The sequence below is a fragment of the Panthera leo genome, chromosome A2 (assembly GCF_018350215.1).
Source record: "Panthera leo isolate Ple1 chromosome A2, P.leo_Ple1_pat1.1, whole genome shotgun sequence".
Classification (NCBI taxonomy): domain Eukaryota; kingdom Metazoa; phylum Chordata; class Mammalia; order Carnivora; family Felidae; genus Panthera; species Panthera leo.
In genome coordinates this window covers 16945818-16968648 of record NC_056680.1, presented here as the reverse complement: position 1 = coordinate 16968648, position 22831 = coordinate 16945818, and the positions used below count along the sequence as shown (strand labels likewise).

The 22831-nt window shown below is 37.8% G+C and overlaps 1 protein-coding gene across 4 annotated transcripts in view; it reads left to right on the top strand.

The window, feature by feature from the left end:
- SMARCC1 (SWI/SNF related, matrix associated, actin dependent regulator of chromatin subfamily c member 1) overlaps positions 1-22831 on the top strand; it is a 202983-nt gene that overhangs the window by 69053 nt on the left and 111099 nt on the right. For all 4 annotated transcript variants that reach the window (XM_042929205.1, XM_042929204.1, XM_042929203.1 and 1 more), the window contains exons 6-11: positions 1080-1149; positions 5752-5821; positions 9603-9678; positions 14398-14523; positions 17715-17836; positions 21207-21331. In XM_042929205.1, coding sequence (XP_042785139.1) covers positions 1080-1149; positions 5752-5821; positions 9603-9678; positions 14398-14523; positions 17715-17836; positions 21207-21331 — 589 coding nt within the window. The remainder of the gene's footprint in view (positions 1-1079; positions 1150-5751; positions 5822-9602; positions 9679-14397; positions 14524-17714; positions 17837-21206; positions 21332-22831) is intronic.

Below are 22831 nucleotides of genomic sequence, written 5' to 3'. Positions count from 1 at the left end.
CTCAAGTCTGGTTGCTCTTCTCACTTAACATTAGGATTTGGAACAAGTCACTTAATCTTCATTTCTCTTCTGGACTATTCATTGGAGTGGCTGTCAAATGTAGTTTATTTAAAAGTTGTATTTATTATTGAGAGAAAGCAACACACGAGTGAGCAGGGGAGTAGCAGAGAGAGAGAGAGGGGGTCAGGGGATTCAAAGTAGACTCTTCTGACAGCAGAGAGCCTGATGCAGGGTTTGAACTTACAAGCTGTGAAATCATGACCTGAGCTGAAGTCAGATGCTTAACCAGCTGAGCCATCCAGGTGCCCCAAGTGTAGTTTAATTACATGTAGAATGTTAGAAGGCAAAAATGGAACAAATTAGCCTGTTGGCTATTGCCTTCAAGCTGGAATTAGCTATATTCTTCTTGCTACCAGGTCATCCTGGAAGAAACTTACGTATTTTCCTACAGTTGATACTGAACATTCAGTTGCTGTTTTTCTTCAGAAATCTGGTTGGCTTCGTGATTGTTCACTAGGGATAACCTCTAGAGAGATGTAAAAATCTCCCTGGTTTCATAGAGTCTTACAGAAGAGACCTTAAGCTAATGATATCATTGAATACTGATGATTAATCTTTTGTTCTGACATTCAGAATGCATCAGCAACTCCATTGTTTGAGTACCTGTCACCAGTCTTTGCTAAATTGCAACAAAATCTTGTGAAATACGTATTATTACCACTGTATGTCACAGAAGACACTGAAGCACAAAAAAAACTTAGGATTTTTGATGACTTTGGAGTGACTTTTAGAATTAGAAGTACTCCTACTCCTGGTAAGATTACCTAGAGAGAGATAGGGAATTAGCCAAGAGGCACTTGCATGATTTTTCTATACAATATAAACTGTGTCTGTAGATAATTTATGTGTTTTTGTTTTTATTAACAATTATCCTTTTCCTGGACTAAAAATAATAAAAATATTACAGTCTTAAAACACAGAGTAATGTCTTGGAGATTCTCAGGCAGGTTACATCTGGCGTTGCATACTTTGTTAGCCATGTGCTTTACTCTTATGTTGCTTATTCATTTGTTTTCCAGGGGACATTTACTGATGAGAAGTCAAAGGCTTCCCACCACATTTATCCATATCCTTCCTCTCAAGAGGATGGTAAGTTCATTGTTGGTTGTGAACTCGTTTCACTAGATTTTAAATTTTATCAGATTTATTTAAACGATATAACCCATGTTTTGCAGAAGAGACTTGCAGTACTAAGTAACTTATACAGATTATTTAAATGTAGTTTTCTGGTTTTTTGCTGAATTGGCTAATAAGCAAACTAATTCTGTGATGTCCAACTTTCTAATCATTGGACTTTTATTTATTTCTTTGTTGGTTATATTATCTGGGTGTTAAGTTTAGACATGCTTTATGTATTAACTTTGTTAATGTTTGCTATGTTGCTTGTGTTCTCAAAATTAAGAGACATTGCAAAATGAAAGAACATCTCTGGGGAAGATGGGCTTAGTGGCTGTCTGAACAAGGCCTACTATATTTTAGTTTGGTGAATGTAAAATGGTTCAGATTCTGAACTTTTACTTCTGCTATCCTGAAAGTTGATTTTGTTAGTGGCCTGAGTTGTATAGAGCTATGGAAACTGATTTGTTGAGAAAGAAAATATGAATTAATAAGTTAACCACATTAATTTGAGAAACCCATCTCTTATAGGGCTCAAGTCTTCTGGTTAATATAACCTATCCCTGTAGGACATCTATATAAGAAGCCAAATTATGTCAGGTTTGAGTTGTTAATTGCCCCATGCTCAGTACTTTTTCTTGACCAGTGCAATTGTGCTAGAAGTCAGGAACAAAAAGATTACCAGACAATCCCTATATGTTTGAAAATTAAGAAACGCATTGCCAAGTAATCCATGGGGCAAAGAAGAAATTACAATGGAAGTAGAAAATCTTCAGAATTAAATGATTATGAAATGAGTAATAAAGTGCAAGAACATTCTGTTGGATGCAGCTGAAGCTGTGTCCAGAGAGAAATGTATGTTTTTAAATGTGTATGTTAGGAGGGCACCTGGGTGGCTCAGTCTTTCAAGCATCTCTCTCTCTCTCTTTTTTTAAAATTAATTAATTTTAATGTTTGTTTATTTTTGAGAAGAGAGAAAGACAAAGTACAAGCCGGGGAGGAGGGCAGAGAGAGGGAGACACAGAATCCAAAGCAGGCTCCAGGCTCTAAGCTGTCAGCACAGAGCCCGTTGCGGGGGATTGAACCCACAAGCTGTGAGATCCTAACCTGAGCCAAAGTTGGACGCTTAACTGACTGAGCCACTCAGGCGCCCCTTAAGCATCCGCCTTTTGATTTTGGCTTAGGTCATACATCATCTCACAGTTTGCGAGATGGGACCCTGCATCGGGCTCTGCGTTGATAGAGTGGAGCCTGCTTGGGATTCTCTCTCTCCCCCTCTCTCTCTGCCCTTCCCCATCTTGTGCTCTTGTGCTGTCTCTCTCTCTCTCTCTCTCTCTCTCTCTATCTCTATCTCTATCTCTATCTCTCTCAAATAAACATTTTTAAAAAAAATGTTTATTTATATTTGGGAGAGCACAAGCAAGGGAGGGGCAGAGAGAGGGGGACAGAGGATCCGAAGCGGGCTTTGCACTGACAGCAGTAAGCCTGATGTGGGGCTTGAACTCAAACTGTGGGGTCATGACCTGAGCCAAAGTTGGAGGCTCAACCATCTGAGCCACCCAGGTGCCCCAGTAAATAAACATTTTTTAAAAGTTGTATATTAGGAAAGAAAGACTGAAAAATCGGTGGTGCACACATCTTTCTTATGAAATTGGAAAAATAATAGCAAATTAACCTAAAGAAAGAAGGAAATAATTACAGACAAAACTTAATGATGTGGAAAATAAACAGCAAGGCTTGCTCAGCAGTGTCAGAAATGGCTCTCAGAAAAGATCAATGAGGCTATTGCAATTGTTCTGCAAATAAGCAGGGGAAAAAAGAAAACAAAGTAGAGAATGGAAGGGAGACATTGCTACGGATCCTACAGGTATTGAAAACAATTACAGGAGGTTAGGTTAGGTTTGTTTAGTTGTTTTGTTGCTTCTGTGTTTGGTGTCAAATCTAAGAAACCATTGCCTCATCCAGAGCCCTGAAGTTTTACAACCTGTTTCCTCTTCTGAGACTTTAGTTTTGCTGTTACATTTAGGTCTTTACATCATCAGTGTGATAACTAAAAGTTTGATTTTATTTGTTACAGTCAGAATCTCAGCCCTGTGATTGTTGTGCTTTTATAAAGTGAGAAACTTCATCCTTCATTGTTGAACAGGTTCTCAGCCTTTATCCTGTTAGGTAATAGCCACGGATCTCCACTAGATGGGGGTAGTGGATTGCTGTGATATTAGAATACTGATTCTGTTGCAGGCTCTGTTTCTCCAATAAGACTGATAAAAAAACTTTTAGCATGTGAACTTTATGAAAAAAATCACCTTTTACAAAAGATTTGACCTGTAATTGTTATACAAGCTACTAGTGATTCCTTACTGGTGCTGGTTTTATTTTTCTCCTTGGTTTAATACAACCTAGTTTACTGCGTACTGATGCTTGCTTGATATTATCAGTAGTTACAGCACTACAGTTGCTCTAACTACTGATAATATTCTACTCTAGTATAATCAATAAGACAGGATTGTGCACACTGTATGATTTACCTTAGAGTAACGGACTGTCAGGTAAATGTTGACCCTTATTAGCAAAGCCCTGTGCTGGGCTCCCTACATGTATTTGTTTCAGGTAAGTGTGTAGATGATAGCAGTACCAGCCAGAAACACATTAGAAACTGTGTTGTAAAATCCTCAAAAATGCCACATGTCTTTAATGAGGATTAGTCAAAATTTTAAATAAGATGTGATATTTAATTGGCCTTAATCTTTTGGTAAGATTTTGGGTATGGCATCCTAGAAGAGAATGCAAAATAAGCAAAAGTATAGAGGTAAAAAATTAGGATCCTTTGCTTATTTTTTAGTTAGACTATGTCTTTATTGTTGAGTTGTGAGAGTTATGTATCTGTCCTCAGTTTGGACTAATTTTTACTCATAAAACTGGTTGTTTTATTGGTTCTGTGTAGCTTATAATCATCTCTGGGAAGAATGTGGATTTACATCTTTAACCTTTAGTTAGTTTTGCTACCAGGCAAACTTCCAAAGGCAATCAGTGCCATAGTTTCTTTCTATCAAAGTCACTTGTAAAAAGGAGGATTTTTTTTTCTTTACCTCCAAAAGCTGCACAACCTTTGAAGATAGATTTAGTATTCTTTTTTTTAATTTTTTTTTTAACGTTTATTTATTTTTGAGACCGAGAGTGACAGAGCACGAACGGGGGAGGGTCAGAGAGAGAGGGAGATACAGAATCCGAAGCAGGCTCCAGGCTCTGAGCTGTCATCACAGAGCCTGACGCGGGGCTCAAACTCATGGACCGTGAGATCATGACCTGAGCTGAAGTCGGACGCTTAACTGACTGAGCCACCCAGGCGCCCCTAGATTTAGTATTCTAAAGGGCAGCTCTTATTAGTTAAGAGTCAGTATATTTTGTCACTACATAGTGAGTTATGAAAGACCCACTGACCTCTTCACTTTTTCCTTGGCCATTTTGAGAAATCAGGCTAAGGAACAGTGCTTGATTTCTTCCTTTTCACATTTCTTTCAAGATAGTCGGGTGAGCAATTGGATGCTTGAAAAAGAACACAGGCACTGGACACTCAGCTGGCTTTTGATCTCAGGGTTGTGAGTTTGAGCCCCACATTGGGTATGGAGCCTACTTAAAATAAAATGCGCGCACACACACACACACACACACAGAGGCATGTGGTCTTTCATGCCTTTAGTCAGTGAACCTGGGGCTATTTCTTGTTGAAATTGGCAACGTAAAGCCCCTTTTACTTAGCTGGTTTCACTTTGTTGTTCTGTTTTGCTATTTCTTGGGTTTCAAAGGGCTTACTTGACTAGTTCCCTCTGAGCAATAGAAACAGGTTATTAAGCTAAATTTAGACTACCAAAGAAACAGACACACAAGTGCTGAAATGTAGGTATAATCCAACTATGATTAAAATCAGTAAGAATCATCCTGTTGTATAAATTTGCACCTATCTTTGCTAAGGAGGCTCAAAATAAAAATATCCAGTGTGATCATACTGCTTACATTGTTGATGGAAGGACTAAATTAACAGGATGCCATTAAAAAATAGTAAAAATAGTATTGATAAAAGCTTTGGTGTAGCACTGTGTGAAGTACTATAGGATGCCAGAGGCAGTAAGTATAGAGGAAGAAGACCATGTAGTAAAACTTCCATCAAGGACATGAAGCATGACTTACACCTTGAAAAATGTACAGTAATTGTAAAGCTTCACACAAAAAGGGAGGAGAGGTTTTACATGGAAAATATGGCAGTAAAGAATATAGTGTTCGTGATTTAGATGGAATTGCAGACAAACAGGCAGGTGGATAGGAGGAGAGTATTTTACTGTGTGGACAATTGGATTTGCTAAGAGCAATGGATAATAGGTCTAGAATCTAGTAATTCTGAATACATGGCTGAAAAACTTCTCCTTAATATGATAGACACAATGTTTAATTATGAGAAGAATTTTTTACAGTTTGCTTACTAGCAAACTAAAAATTCTAAGTAGAAATTTAGTTAAAATAATAATTTATTCATTTATTTTGTCAGCCCGACTAAAGTATTTTCTTTTTCCCTTTCAGAAGAATGGTTGAGACCGGTGATGAGAAAAGATAAGCAGGTGTTAGTGCACTGGGGGTTTTACCCAGACAGGTAATGTCGACATGTCCTAAGATATGGGACAAAGATTTTTAATCCCTGTGCAAGCCAGACTTATTTACATGTAGTTTCACTTTCTCAATAATGACAACTTTGTTTCATTGCTTGATCTCACTTTTTGAGTATTACTGATTTTTCTTATTTATGGAACTCAGTTCAGTCACATGGCTTTATTTATCTTAATAAACTGATAGGTTGCTGCATTTGCCAAAGCACCCCTTTAGCACAGTATTAGAATGCTAATCTAGATTTGTTTCCTTCAAGAAATGAATTTTTCTAATATTTTATGACTATTTTGTTTTTTCAAAAAAAATATTCATGCCATACTATAAAGGATGAATTATTTTATGTCTAAAGAGGAGACTTTTTCTTCTTGGCAGAAATTTATTTCCCTAGTGTTATTATTACTTTGAGATAATCATAACTCATAGTGTGTTTCAGTTTTCAAATATAAAGAGTATTGCAAGAACTAGATGTTAGTGATGTTAATGAAAATGGTGGTCCTTGTTTAATTAGTATTACACCTACATAGGATGCTTCTGAATAAAGGATAACCTTCCATGAAGTTCACTAGAGTCTGTCCATTGTGGGTTTTTGATGTCAGACCAGTCTTCCTTCACCTATACCCCCATCCACTTTTAGCCTTCTCATATTATTGGAAGCAAATCCCAAATATAACATTTTAATAGTAAATATTTCAGTATGTATTTCTAAAAAAACAAGGCCTCATTTTAAAAAAAATAGTAAAGTAATATTACTGTCAAATCTAAAAAAACTTAACAGAATTCCTTAATACAGTGTCCTCTATCCAGTCGTTGTCATATAAGTGATACATATGATTACTTTATAGATTGATATTTGTTGAAAGTAGAATTCAGCCACATTTTGTGATTCATTGATATATTTGTAAGCACATTTTTCAGTTTCTAGGTTCTGTCTCTGTCTTCCCTACTCCCACCACAGGCATTGTATTATTGTATTATTTAAGAAACCAGGTTCCTTGTCCTGTAAAGTTTACCACACTGTGTTTTGGTTTTTTCTTTTAATGGCATCACTGTGGTGTTTTTGAACATGTTTCTCCTTTCTCTGTATCTCCTTTAAATTGGTAGTTAGATCTAGAGTTGATCAGAGTCCATTTCAGTTTATGGAAGGAATAAGACTATTGCATAGGTTTGTATTTTTCATCATCTAACGATGACACATAATGTCTGGTTATGCACTCTTTTTAAGTTAATCTATTTGAGTCTCTCTATTTTACTTGTAAAGGTATTTTTGAAGAAGAAAATAATGTTTTTAGATACGTTCAAAATTTGAGGAGTATATGCACAGTTTTCGTATAGGTTGAGTTGATTAGAACAAGATTAAGTCAGTTTGCTAATGAGCCTCTTCTGAACCAGAATTGATTACTTTAAATGAACTAACAGGTTTTTAATATTTAAATGCTTTCTGTAAAACATTTCTAGTCTTGAGGCATCAAATAGTCCTTGGTACTGTTAAACCTTCCAAGGGTGTAGAAGTCTTAATAGGAAATCAGTTTGCCCTTTGAAGCATTTAGGTGGAAACTCGAATTTGTGATGACAAGCTTCGTAAGTATACAGTTGAAATATTTATAATAATAAGAGATGTTAAATATATAACAGTAAAAACATGTTAGCCTGTTTGCCAACTTTTTCTTTATGTATCACATAAGATAAAGCATCTAGTGTGAGTCTTGTCTTCTCAATGGGCCTTGTTCACTGTTCACTTTCTTTATTAACTCTACAGCAGTCCCCCTGACACCCTCATCTGCAGGGGATTTGTTTTAAGGCTCCCAGTGGATACCTGAAACCATGGATAGTACCAGACTTTACATATGCTATATTTTTTCCTATATGTACATACCTAAGGTAAAGTTTAATTCATGAATTAGGCACAGTGACAGATTAACACCAATAACTAATGATAAAATAGAATGATTGTAACAATATACTGTGATAGAAGTTACGTGAATGTGGTCTCTCTTCTGTCAGAATACCTTATTGTACTGTATTCACCCTTCTTGTGATGATGTGAGATGATAAAATGCCTTCGTGATGAGTTGAAGTGAGGTGAGTGACACAGGCACTGTGGTGTTGTCTTAGGCTGCTGTCGACCTTCTGATGAAAGGTCAGGAGGAGGACCATCTGTCTTCAACCATGTTCGACTGGATAACTGAAAGTGTGGAATGGGGGACCCTGGGAAGGGGGGATTGCTCGAGTTTGTGCCTTTCTATCTTTATAATGTTTTGAGCTCAAGACTTTGAGAGAATGTAAGGTTATCAGACTCATCATTGTAATCTTTACCTGGTATAATTCATAACTTGGCAAAGGAACTTTTTTCTCCAACTCATGTTTTAAGTGTTACTGGGAAACTTACCAGAGTGCTGTGAATAGGTATGTAGAGCTGTGCTTGTTCCGGACGCTTTTGAATTAACTTCTGAGTAGTAGCTACAGGAAGCCCATGCTTGTTACCATACTTGTGTTTCATTTAGGTATCTCTTGGTTTTACAGTTAATTTGTTGGCTAGTATAGTAGCATTGACACAGTTTCAGTTTGGTAGATAATTCTATGCTCATTTCAAAATTGTGGAGGAGCAGGAGGAGTACTTGAAAGAGCGAACCCGTTGAGCAAAGAGATGTGAAGATAGGAGGGTGAGCCATATGATTCCTGGGTAGTGAGGAGCCTCTGTAAAGGGCTTGAAGTGGCCACTGCCTGGCATGTTTAAAGAACCCAACAAACGCCCACATGGCTTGACTATAACATGAGTGAGGGGAGAGTATTAGGAGATGGACTCAGAGTGACAGTCACAGGACTAGATCATGAGGCCTTGGCAATCCAGTAAGGATTTTGGCTCTTACTTTGAGTTGTGTGGGAGTTGTTGGAACATTTTGAGTAGTGATAATGTGGACTGACTTGATTTTCAAAAGGATCACTATGGCTGCTTTATGAAAAATTGACTCGGGCTTTGGGCAGAAGTAGAAGGGTGAGAAGTAGATAGATACTGGGCATATTTTGAAGGTGGAACAAACTATAGAAGTTGCTGATGGTTGGATTATAGGAGGTGATTGAGAGTAAAGTCAGGGATGTCTCCAAGGCTTTTGGCCAGAACAACTGGAAAGATAGAGTTGGCATTTACTGAGATGGAGATGATTGCCTAGGGCACATTATTGAGGTCAGGATGGCATTATGTGTTGAAATTCAGTGTTAGTTTTGAAAGCCTTGGTAAACATGTAGGTAGATACAGAATTGGCAGTTGGATTCATGAGTCTGGCATTTAGAGAAAAGGGCAGATGAGTGTATAGTTGAAGCCATAGGGTTGTGTGAGATCGAGAGAATGAATAGACAAGGGATTGTTTCAAAAACTGAAACTTAGGACTTTCCAGTGTTGAAGAGGTTTGGGAGAAGAGGAGAAACTGGCAATGAAGACTGAGGAAAGGCTGGTGACTAGAAGGAACATTGGAGGATACTGCTGTCTTAGAGGCCAAGTGAGGGAAGTGGCTTTGAGGAGAGAGTAATCTACCCATTAAAATTCTGTGCACTGAGGCTTGAACTTTGGATTTAACAGTGTCAGGATCACTACAGACCTCTACAGAAGAGTTTTTTTTTGTCAGAGTAGCAGAAACAAAAATGTATGAAATATTATGTTACTAGATCCTAATAGTATTTCTAAAATATATTTTTACCTTTTGATGAAAAGTCTTTTTACTGAATGAATCTGAATTCTAATCTGTTTTTCCCTTTTCTCATTTCCTTTGTAGCTATGATACTTGGGTCCATAGTAATGATGTTGATGCAGAAGTTGAAGATCCCCCAATTCCAGAAAAGCCATGGAAGGTGAAAGATCCCTTTTTATTTTTTTTTTAAATTTTTTTCAACGTTTTTTTATTTATTTTTGGGACAGAGAGAGACAGAGCATGAACGGGGGAGGGGCAGAGAGAGAGGGAGACACAGAATCGGAAACAGTCTCCAGGCTCCGAGCCGTCAGCACAGAGCCTGACGCGGGGCTCGAACTCACGGACCGCGAGATCGTGACCTGGCTGAAGTCGGACGCTTAACCGACTGCGCCACCCAGGCGCCCCAAGATCCCTTTTTAAAAACATTCTTGTGTAACTTAATAGCATTTCTCAGCTCTTTTCCATAACTATGTTTCAAGGAAATACAGAATGAGGATCTTTCTTTCTTGTCATCCTATTAAGATATCCATGGCTATGAGACAGTGGTGTTTGAGGAGACCCCAGAATCCAATTACCTTGTGGTTTGAGACAATTGAGAGAGGCGCGTGAGGAGTACGGTTGAACATTGGTCGTGTCATTTAGGAAGGCTGGAAACTGTATTCATGGCTCTTATTATAATAGTCATTTCTATTCTAGTCATTGTAATAGTAATAATCCACGCATTAACTCTTATTTTCTTGCTTTTTTAAAGAATGTTTATTTTTGAGAGAGAGAGAGGCAGAGGAGAGAGAGAGGGAGACAGAAGATCTGAAGTTGGCTTGCACTGGCAGCAGAGAGCCCCATGCACATGGGCTCAAACTCATGAACTGTAAGATCATGACCTGAGCTGAAGCTGGATGCTTAACCAGCTGAACTACCCAGGCGCCCCATTTTTTGGCTTTTAACATGGAAGTAATTCTGAAAGTTGCAAGAATAATACAAAACAAAATGCTGCTTTATGCTCTTCTTCCAGATTCGCCTGTTTTAATAATAAATATTTATTTATTTTTAACGTTTATTTATTTTTGAGACAGAGAGAGACAGAGCATGAACGGGGGAGGGTCAGAGAGAGGGAGACACAGAATCCGAAACAGGCTCCAGGCTCTGAGCTGTCAGCACAGATCCCGATGTGGGGCTCGAACTCACGGACCACGAAATCATGACCTGAGCCGAAGTCGGCCACTTAACCGACTGAGCCACCCAGGCGCCCCCTAGGATATTTAATTTTTGAAGCAATATTAATACCTGATATAGAGCCTATATTTTGTTTGCACCAAATGTCCCATTGATAGAGTAATTTTTTTTTTTAATTTTTTTAAAAATTTATTTTAATGTTTTTATTTATTTTTGAGACTGAGCATGAGCAGGGGAGGGGCAGAGAAAGAGGGAGACACAGAATCCAAAACAGGCTCCAGGCTCCGAGCTGTCAGCCCAGAGCCTGATACAGGGCTCGAACTCACAGACTGTTAGATCATGACCTGAGCTGAAGTCGGACGCTTAACCAACTGAGCCACCCAGGCACCCCGATAGAGTAAGCTTTATACTGAGTCTCTTCCCTGATCCAGGATCCAGTTCAGGATCACACACTGCATGTAGTTGTTAGATCTTTTTAGTCTACTTTAATGTTGAAGTTTCAGCCGTTTTCTTCCATGACACTAGCAGTTTTGAAATGTATAAGCTAGATTTGTGTGTGTGTGTGTGTGTTTTTAGAATGTTTGAATCTGAATTTATATGGATATTTTCTCATTATTATATTCAGGCTATGCATTTTTGGCTGCAAAACTACTTCAGTGGTTCTGGTCTCAGTGTGTCATATCAGGGGGCTGTGTTTTGATTTTTCCCATTATGGCTGATTGTTAAGGTATTATCTGCCTGGTTTTCCCACTGTAACATTACCATTTTTCTTCTTGAAATTAAAAATATGCAGAAATACTTTGACATTATGTAAATATCCTTTTCTTCATCAAATTTGTATCCCTAAGTTTGCTCACTCGTAAGTAATTCCTGCCTGATTGAATTAGTTATTACTAGTGGTTTTCTCACTCTGTCCATTCTATGCTTGTTACTGACATTTTACATGGTAATGAGCTTTCTTTTCTCCCTCTACCTGTATCTATAGTCTCAGTATGCAGTCGTGGAGCAGTGACATTATTGCCATTCTTCACTCTGATGAATGGTCCAGAATTTGGCCAGTGGGAACTCCTTTAAGCTGCTTCCTGTGACTTTTTGGTATTCGATTCATTTTTGCATATTTCCTATTTCTGGGACAAAAAGAATTTCCAGCCTCTTTTTGCAGTTCTATATCCCAGTCCTGGAATCAGTTATTTTTGCAGGGAGATCTCACTTTCCATGAGAAATGATAATTATACATAGTTTTTATTGGCTGTTTTATGTGGTATACTGAACACTTAAAAATATTAGATGTTACACCTGATTCAACCTAGTTTGAGTTGTGTGACGTTCAGAAAGACTTAAAGCTTCAGATTTCGTATGAGGAAGCTGGGATTAACAATTTAGTCTTTTTTTGAAACCCTTTTATTTGGAAATATTTTCAAACTTCAATAGCAAGAGTAAGAATAGTAGGTGGCATACCTGTACACCCCTTATCCAGATTTGCCTATTTTTTACATTTTACTCCCATTCTGACCTATCACTTCTTCTCTGTGTGTTTTTATTTTTTATTCATAACCTTTTGAGATAAAGATGCATATATCACAGGCCTTTAAGACATGTTTGTGTTTCCTAAGAATACGAGATTCTCCTACATGAGCACGTTGCGGTTGTCAAATTCAGTAAAATTTAATGTTGCCACAATACATTACTGTCTGTATTCCAGTTTTGTCACTTGACCCAAAAAAGTTTTTTGTAGCATTTTTTTTCTGTTACAGAATACTGTTTAATATCAGCTGTTAGAGTAAAATATCCTGTCTCTTTCGTTCCCTTTAACCTGAAACATTATCCTGGTATTTCCTTGCCTCCTAAGACATTTTTGAATTTGAAAAGAATATTTCTCATTTGGCATTTGTGATCTTTTTTAATGGTTAAATCAGGTTCTGTATTCCAGCCAGAATATTGCATAAGTGATGTTGTGTCCTTCTCAGGACGTCATACTGGGAGGCATGCCTTGTCCATCTGTTCCTGGGTGGTGACACTGATCACCCAGTTAAGGTGTGCTGTGATGGATCCACTGTATAGTTCCTTTCTTTTTTTTTTTTTTTTTTTCACTTGCAATTTATAAGCAATCTGTAAGAGATTCTTTTAGACCATACAGATACCCTGCTTGCCATCAAAATTCTCCATTCGTCACCCAGATTTAGCATCAACTTGAAATTCTTGCCTGAGCCAATCTTTTCTTTGATGATTGCACAGTGATAATTTTCTATTCCAGCCCTTCCTCCACATTTACCAGTTGGCTTTCAGAGTTCTATAAGCAAGAGCCCTTCCTCTCCCCTTATTTATTTGTTACCAGTATGGATTTATGGAGTTCTCGTTTTTCAGTGGTCAGTAACTTATTTAATTTAATTATTTTCATGCTGAAATTATTTTGCATTTGTCTACACAGGGAAGAATTGTCTAGTCCCAATTTCCAGTGTACTCCCTATGAGAAATTGTATTGGATAATTCCTGTTATAAGCTAGGTCTGTGGTTTAAATATCTGTATGTATATAACATTCAGAAAACCCATCATTTTATTAATTCTTACTCAAAAACATTAACAAAACAAGAGAAGTTGCCATGTAAAGGGCTTGTAAGAATCCTGAATCTGATTTTCACTTCTCCACCCGCTCCCCTACCTTGGCTATTCCTGAAAGGTTTCCAGAAAGCACCTGTGTACTTGACGCTCTGTAAATGTTTTCTTTCGTCATTCCTTAGAATTTTGTTGAATGCATAAACATAAAGACATCCTTCATGCCTAGAGCAATGGCTAGCTTTGGCCTATTGCTGTTGAATTTTTATCAGTGGTTTTCATCAAGATAAAGATGACATGATTAGTGAAATAAGCCAAACGGAGAACAGTAAATACTGCATGATAGTGCTTTTATATGGAAGTTCTAAGTTCTGTGGAAGTTTTATATGGAAGTTCTAAGTTCTAAGGTAAAATATGGTGACTATAGTTGATAACACTATTGTATAATTGGAATTTGCTAAGAGAATAGAACTTAAAATGTTCTCACACACAAGGAAGATAAGTATGTAAGGTGATGGATGTGTTAATAGATGGGAGGATCCTTTCTCAGTGTGTATGCATATCAAATCACCATAATGTACACCTTGAATATCTTACAATTTTATTTTTCAGTTATAACTGAATAAAGCTGAAATAACAATGACGTGATTATCAAATATAAGGGTCTTAGTTATCAAAACTTTAGTCTAGGGGCACCTGGGGGGCTCAGTCAGTTAAGCATCCAACTTCGGCTCAGGTCATGATCTCATGGCTCGTGAGTTTGAGCCCCGTGTCCGGCTCTGGTGACAGCTCAGAGCCTGGAGCCTGCTTCTGATTCTGTGTCCCAGTCTGTCTTTGTCCCTCCCCCTCTGTCTGTCTGTCTGTCTCTCTCTCTCTCTCTCTCAAAAGTAAATAAACATTAAAAAAATTAAAAAAAAAATCTCAGTCTATGCAAAACCAATGATGCTTTCTTACTATACTCAGTAACATGAAATAAAAATTAGAAATGGTTAAGTTGCCATTCACAGGTCTTTAATGGTCTCATGTTTTTAAACTGTTCTATGCAGTTGAGGCTTTGAGAATAAGAAGTCAGCTTCTTTTGTTTTGAATACTTTATAGAAACTGTAGTGATTTATTATTTATATAGATACACATGCTTCATTGTGGTTTTAGGTTCATGCAAGATGGATTTTGGATACTGATGTTTTCAATGAATGGATGAATGAGGAGGATTATGAGGTGGATGAGAACAGGAAGCCTGTGAGTTTTCGTCAGCGAATTTCAACAAAGAATGAAGAGGTATTTGGTTTGGTACTGTTTTTCTCCTCTAGCTGTTTCTTCTCTGGGCCTCATTGTTGTCAGATTTTCACTAATAAACTCTCACATACAGCCCAAGGTGTATCAGGTATATTATATAAAAGTTACCAAATGGCCATACAGCCATCTCAGGAGCCGGCATTCCCACAAAAGGGGCAAGGAAGTCTCAAAGGGTCATTGAGATTTAAAGTGACGCATGCAGTGTGGCAGCATTCCAGCTGATTTTTCTGTGTAATCTCTACACCCAGCACAGGGCTCGAATGTAACCCCAAGATCAGGAGTCGCATGCTCTACCAACTGAGGCAGCCAGGCACCCCTAGTGTAGTTGATTTTCCTTTCTAGATCTGAGTTTTAATTTTGTGAACCAAATATTATCACGGGATAATTTAATTTAGGTGTTGATTTTTCAAGGGAAAATTGGTTTTGTCTTAGTAGTTTTGAATAGCTTTGTTGCCATATACATACACAGTAGGTAGTACAAAGTATAGGCCTTCAAGGTCTCAAAGGTGGGAGGATGTGAGATTTATTACTCTTTAAAGTGTTAAGAAGCCCAACCACCTAATATTTATCCATGATTCTTGAGAAGCCACAACTTGGGAGGTAGATGCGTCACGAGAGGGAGGGGGTTCTGAGAAGAAGGTTTGGATGTGTTGATCTGTTGGCTGATGACCCGCTTCGGTAAGATTCTCATTCCCTTTTACTGGGGACGCGTAAAGTTTTTGCTTTTTGTTTTGTATTTTACTTCTTTGAAAAATTGTTGAGACAGAAATACTTTTAACTGTTCACTTAGAATGTACAGTTTTTTCATATCTCTTTTCAGCTGACACTTTCTTACTAAAACTCTTTGTCATGCTGTGTGTATTTTTTTATTTTTAAGAAAAATTTTTTAAAAGTGGGTCTTTTTCGAGGTGCCTGGGTGGCTGAGTCATTTAAGTGTCTGACACTTGATCTCAGATCAGGTCTGGATCTCACAGTTGTGAATTGAAGACCCACGTTGGGCTCTGCAGTGGGCATGAAGCCTACTTAAAAGAAGCTGGGACGTTTTCATAGCCTTTGATTTTTAATTTGTCCTTATTTGCTTTGGAATTTGACTTAAATCTTATTTTTTTTATTTAGTGCCCCCCTCCCCCCATATGCTTACATATTTGTTTTCCTTTACTGTATTTCCAACCAAGTCTTTTTTGTCACTAGGAATAGTCTCATTTCTACATCACATTATTAAACAGGTCTGCCTATAGCCATTTCTGTTCAGATATAGATGGTTTATTAATTTATTCACTTATTTTTAGGGAGATTCTGTAAAAATCGATTTAAAAAGAATTTTTTTTAAACATTTATTCATTTTTGAGAGACAGAGACAGAGCATGAGCGGGGAAGGAGCAGAGAGAGATGGAGACACAGAATCTGAAGCAGGCTCCAGGCTCTGAGCTGTCAGCACAGAGCCCGACGCGGGGCTCAAACTCACGGACAGCGAGATCATGACCTGTGCTGAAGTTGGATGCTCAACCATCTGAGCCATCCAGGTGCCCGAAAATTGATTTAATCTGTATTTTTAGGGGCGGGCACCAGGCTGACTACGTTGATAGAGCAAACAGCTCTTGATCTTAAGGTCACGAGTTCAAGACCCATGTTGGACGTGGAGCCAGCCTACTTAAATGTTAAGGGGTGCCTGGGTGGCTCTTGTGATTGAGCATCTGACTCTTGATTTTGGCTCAGGTCATGATCCCAGGGTCGTAGGTTTGAGCCCTGTGTCAGACTCTGCACTGAGCACGGAGGTTGCTTAAGATTCTCTCTCCCTTTGCCCCTTTCCCCCACTTATGCTGTCTTTCTCTATGTAAAATTAAAAAAAACAAGAAAACGTTAATAGCTCTTTTTAAAAATTTAACTTCAGGAGTGTCTGGGTGGCTCATTCGGTTAAGCGTCTGGCTCTTGGTTTTGGCTCAGGTCATGATGTCACACTTTGTGAGCTTGAGTCCTGCATTGGGCTGTGCTGACAGTGTGGAGCCTGCTTGGTATTCTCTTTCTGTCTCCTCTCTAAATAAATAAATTTTAAAAAACTGGGTGGCTCAGTCATTTAAATGTCTGACTTCAGCTCAGGTCATGATCTCATAGTTTGTGAGTTCAAGCCCCGTGTCGGGCTCTGTGCTGACAGCTCAGAGCCTGGAGCCTGCTTCCGATTCTGTGTCTCCCTTTCTCTGACCCTCCCCTGCTGTGCTCTGTCTCTCCCTCTCTCTCAAAAATAAATAAACATTAAAAAAAGATTTTTTTAATGTTTAGCTTCAGACTTACTGTACAGTGTGTGCAGTTTAGATTTTTTCTAAAGCTTCTTATATAGCTCTGTACAATGACTCAGATTTCCATTTGATGCTACAGAGCTTCTGAAAGGAAGCAGATAGTTGTAAGGAGTATGATGGTACCAGAGATAATGAATGTTTAATTGATGTTTTAATCTCTGGTTTTTTTATTTTTATTTTTTGCACCTCAAATATAGTACTTTGGGTCATCTTAGGTGTTAACTCTTTATTGTCTGTTTTATGAAATCCATAGTTATCATCTACAGGGTGACTTTTGTATATTGATATGTGTATCCTGCACCTGCTGAACTCTTTAGCTCTGAAAGTGTTTTCTAGATTCCTTAGACTTATCTATGTATAAGATCATGCCAGCTGCAAATAGAGATATTTGTACTTCTGTAGATTGACTTTTAAATCATAAATTGCAATCTTATTTAACATCTTTTATGTCATAAAATTTTCTCATATTCCTTTTACTGATGTGTCAGGAGCAGTTTCAGATACATTTGTACAAGATTATTCACCAGTCTTTGTATATTATTAATCTAATAGCATATGTTTCATATTCTTCAGTAGTTGTTGAAAGTGCTTTTCCCATCTGGAAATAATGTGAACAGGAACATATTTTAGTTGTGCAGGATTTGGGCATGTCTGTTTTGTAGCATAGTTTGAATACTTGGGGGATGGTTTTGATATTTCCATTGGTGCTGCATCACCTGGAGGGTCAGAAAAAGTCTTGACTGTGGGTGGTCCAAGACACTTAATGATGTTCCTTTCAATTGCTCTGAGCTAGGTGAAAACCCACCTTGGGCAAAGGTTTGTTGAAATGGAGGAGTCCGAAAAGCTGGCTGATATTCATTTCCATTTACTTCTTCCTAGCCAGTCAGAAGTCCAGAGAGAAGAGATAGGAAAGCATCAGCTAATGCTCGAAAGAGGAAACATTCGCCTTCCCCTCCACCTCCAACACCCACAGAATCCCGGAAGAAAAGTGGAAAGAAAGGGTAAGAACTGCAGCGTGGCTCAGAAGGCATTAAAACAAACTCTAAAGGATGTTCCACATTTTTACATTTATACTGGAAGTTTTGCTCAAGGGAAGGTGGCTGACTTACATTTATACTGGAAGTTGGCTGACTTTGGCAGCTCATCTTGTCAGATGTTATCTGATGGCCATCTTATGTTGTATTTATGCTAAGGCACCTTGTGTTCAAGGAGATCTGTACAGTGACATAATCATAGTCTAATTAACATCCAACACCACACATAGTTAGAATTTTTTCTTGTGATGAGAACTTTTAAGATTTACTCTTTTAGCAACTTCCAGATACACAATATAGTGTTAACTGCAGCCACTATACTGTATATTACACCCCCAGGATTTATTTATTTTATAACTGGAAGTTTATACCTTTTCACCAGCTTCACCCATGCTCCACACCCCTTGCCTTTGGCAACACCAGTGTGTTCCCTCTATGATTTTTTTTCCTAGATTCCACATATAAGAGAGATCATATGGTATTTATTTTTCTCATAGTTATTTAACTTAGCAAAATGACCTCAAGGTCCATTCCTGGTGTCCCAAGTAACAGAATTTCCTTTTTTTTTTTAATGGCTGGATAATAGTGCGTCATACACACACACACACACACACACACACACACACACACACTTATTTAACTTTATATTCCACAGAAAACATGCTATGATATCTAATTTGTATTTAAAATATAGCCACTCCAATTCCATGATCAAATTCAGAGAGAACCCATTTTTCTCTCTCTGGGCTAGCTGTGGGAAGGCGATAAACCTTGGGCTTCTGGATTGTAGGTTTGGTTCACAGCTTAGTGAGAGTGGAAACCATGTACAGAATCTTAAAACTGAAAGGGATCTTTGAAGTATCATAAACATCTTTATCTTAGGAAGCAGGGATTGAGGTTCAGGGTAGAGAGGTGACTTTTCCAAGGTCACATAGAGATTTTTGCTTAGAGTCAGGATTCAAAGCTGGACGCTCAGCTTCCTGTTCCTGTATCCTTTCAACTAAATTCTATCACCATCAAGGTCTGAGGGTAGATTGTTTGGCTCTTTGTCTTTCTTTCCTTTTCTTCTTCCCCTCTCTCTTCCTTCTCCTTTCTTCATCTCCTTTGTAAGATGGCCATCTGATGTTGGCACCTTGAATACAGTATTTTTTCTGTATCTAATTGTATATTGAGCAATGTGGCTGGTAAGGAATTTAAGAAATTATATATTCATTAATTTCACCAAGAAATTAGTGTCTCTCATTTTACCACCTGTCCTATTTGTGATCAGAATGACTCCTAGAGGAAATGAACCTATGTCCATTTCATGTTCAACGTAGTGCCTTGTTCAGGGCATCACATTTGTACTTAGTAAATCTTGCTTGAGTGGGGATTTTGGTTTCTGTTGAATAAGTTGTTTTGGGGATTAAGTGAGACTTTAAAGCCCCTGTGCAGGTTCTGGCCTGAAATAGATAATAAATGGCAGATAATACTTAACATTTATATATTAAGTAGATACTTAATTTCAGGCTTGTCTGGCTCAAAATAATTTTAGTCTTAGAAAATGACAGCTTGCAAAATTTATGCTTTCGTGTGACTATAAATTGGTTAAATTTTTGGCTGTTGACTGGACTGTAAAGATGTATTTTGTATCTTCTTTCCACTAGCTTCCTCTTACTGACTCTGTGGCTAAATTAGCGTTTCTTTATGCCCAGAACATGCCTTGAATCATGTTATTTCTTGAAGGGTAGGGTTATCGGAACCATTGTTAACTATGCCTGGAAACTTCTAGGGATGTGAAAAAGGTCTAAGTTTTGTCATTTTGTCAAATATACTATGATATAAAAAACTCACAAAAATAGATTTTTCTTTAGCTATTATGAGAGTAACCTTATTTCTTAAATCTCTAATCTGAACCTTATGGTTGATGTGCAGAGAATTCAGAGCTCCCTGATAGCCCTGTGAAGAAAGCCACACAACTTTGCCAGGTGTTCCTGGGCCTGAAATCGATGTACCCTTCTTCCCACTTAAGGGCTGAGGTGCAGTGCCAGGACACCAGTGGTCACCAAACCAAGACGTGGTGTCTAGGAGGCTCACAGTGATCCTCCCCTCTGAGTGTAAAGCCCACCAGATTGAGTCTCCAGATAGATGTGTGTATGTCCTTCAACTGAATACATCTGTCCCCTCATGAGCAGGCATTTGAGTTTCATTGTAAGTTCCTTTAGCAAAAAAACACTGACATTTATTTTCCTAATGTTTGTTTATTGATCTTCCCTGCTTCTTTTCTTCCTTTTTTTTTTTTTTTTTTTTAAACATATTTTATCTCCCTGCCACCTTTAGGTTCATACACTTTTAAACAATTGTCATGGAGTTTTTATTAAAATTTTTAAAAATATTTTTGCCTATATACCTGATTCTAATCTATTCCAGTATCTTTTCCTTCTTAGAAGAGAACTTTGCTCACTCTCTCAGCAGTGTGAGGACTCGTGCTGGCCCACTGAGTGTTCCCATCACTTCTTTCTCCACTGCTTCTCACTTGCCAGTGTGCTCAGGGTTCCTGCTTATTCCTCCCCAGAACAGGTTATTTCTTAATACCTTTATGCCTTCATTCATCATCCTGAAATATTGCCTACTTTTTGGTGAATTGTTAGAGTTCCAAGTTAGCTTAATTGTCCCTTCAATCCTGATTAACTCTTATTTTCTTGGAATATTTAATTATTTATTTATTATAAAAAATATATTTTTATTTCTCTGTGTTGGTACACATCGTGTTATTGGAGGTTGATGATAATTTCTGTCTTGTATCCTGTGTAATTCCTCAAGGTAAGGAATTATTCCATTCTTGTTTGAACCCTAATCTGCTTTCTGGAATATGTTAGTTTTGAAATAAACTAAAGAAAGAGCAATAGCAATTTTTACAAAAAAATAGTACCATCCTAGGTGATTTTACTTTGCATTTCCTGATATTTGGATGATACAAAGCTAGGAAAATATGGTTATACGTATCTTTGAGAAAATTTCTTATGTAAGTGATTGTTTATGATGTGAGATAATGTGCCGTATATCCTTAGCAGATGTTCTTTTATTACACTAATTTAAAACCCTTTAGGATGCTGTCTGCAATTTGTATCGTAGGATTTCTGTACTCATTTCTTATGCCCAATAACCTTTATTTTCCTTTTGGCTGGTTAGATGTAATTTGGGAATGTACCTAATTTTTTTTTTTTTTAATTTCTATTTGTCTTTTAAAGCAATTCTGAGCATAGATTATAACAATGAGGTAAAGCCTTTGAAATTGTCTGCTATGAGTAGCTATAGTCATTCTTATTTACATGTTTACATACCTTGTGTGTTTTAGCCAAGCTAGTCTTTATGGGAAGCGCAGAAGTCAGAAAGAGGAAGATGAGCAAGAAGATCTTACCAAGGACATGGAAGACCCAACACCAGTACCCAACATAGAGGAAGTGGTACTTCCAAAAAATGGTTTGTATTCTTCTGTCTAGACTATGAGAGTATTAGTGTGATTTAATCATTCTTAGCAGTGCTTTGGAATGAATCATTTCTTGCTCTGTGTCCCTGGTTACCGACTTTCAAGGTCAAAATGTTTATGAAATTACCTGGTTCACAATCTTTTGGTGTACTTTTGCTGCTTATTGAGAAAAACACTGTGACTAAAAAGTTCTCTAAATTTAGCAATACTTTAAAATTAATGGTTCTTGGGGCACCTGGGCGGCTCAGTCAGTTAAGCGTCCGACCTCAGCTCAGGTCGTGATCTCACAGTCTGTGAGTTCGAGCCCCGCGTCAGGCTCTGTGCTGACAGCTCAGAGCCTGGAGCCTGTTTCGGATTCTGTGTCTCCCTCTCTCTCTGCCCCTCCCCTGCTCATGCTCTGTTTCTCTCTGTCTCAAACATAAATAAAAACATTAAAAAAAAATAAAATTAATTGTTCTTAAATCCTGGTAGAATGAATATACATATGAGAAGGTGGAGCACTTATCCATGTACATTTTAATCTATTTAAATCAGTTATTGGGAGTAGGATGTTAGTTAACTGTATTTGTGGGTTTGTCTGTTTTTGTCTCTGATTCCTGTGAATTTTTTTTCTCTTATGTATTTTCATATACTTTGAAGCTCTGTTACTTAAGGGCATATACATTTAGTACCATCATGTCCTCCTGATGAACTGACTCTTGTGTTGTGTGTCTCTAGGTGCCATTGTAGTGCTTGTCTTGAAGGCCAGGTTCTCTGGTAATAATAAAGCTCGTCAAACCACACTGTTCTTTGCTTCTACATTTTTTGTATTAGTCCTCATGTACTCAGCTCCAATATAGCAGTTCTGTAAATTACACAGCTTTGTTCTTACACTTTAGTTTTTAAAGTTTATTTATTTAAAATTCATTATTTATTAATAAATATTTATTTTAAGGTTTAGTTATTTCTCTCTGTCCTTCTCCTGTGTGCGCATGGGGGAGGGGCAGAGAGAAGGGAGAGAGAGAAACCCAAGCAGGCTTTACACTGTCAGCGCGGCGCCCTATGTGGGCCTTGATCTAATGGTGAGATCATGACCTAAGCCGAAATCAAGAGTCATATGCTTGAGTCACCCAGGTGCCCCTGTTCTTACACTTTAGATTTCTGACTTACATCTCTCTTGCATCCTGTTAGTTTCACTTTGATTATGTAAAGTATATCACTTTTAAACAGGATATTGTTGTCTTGTTTTTATTCTCCTAAAAAAACACATTTTTAAAATCTGTTTATTATTTTTTAGAAAGTCTGTTCTCACCACATTTTTTTTCAAATTTATTTATTTTGAGAGAGAGCGTGTGCATGCATGCCTAAAGAGTGAGTGGGGGAGGGGCAGAGAGAGAGGGAGAGGGAGAGAGAATCCCAAGCATGCTCTTTACTGTCACCTCAGAGCCCATCGTGGGGCTCCATTCCAGGAACCGTGAGATCGTGACCTGGGCCGAAATCAAGAGTTGGTCGAT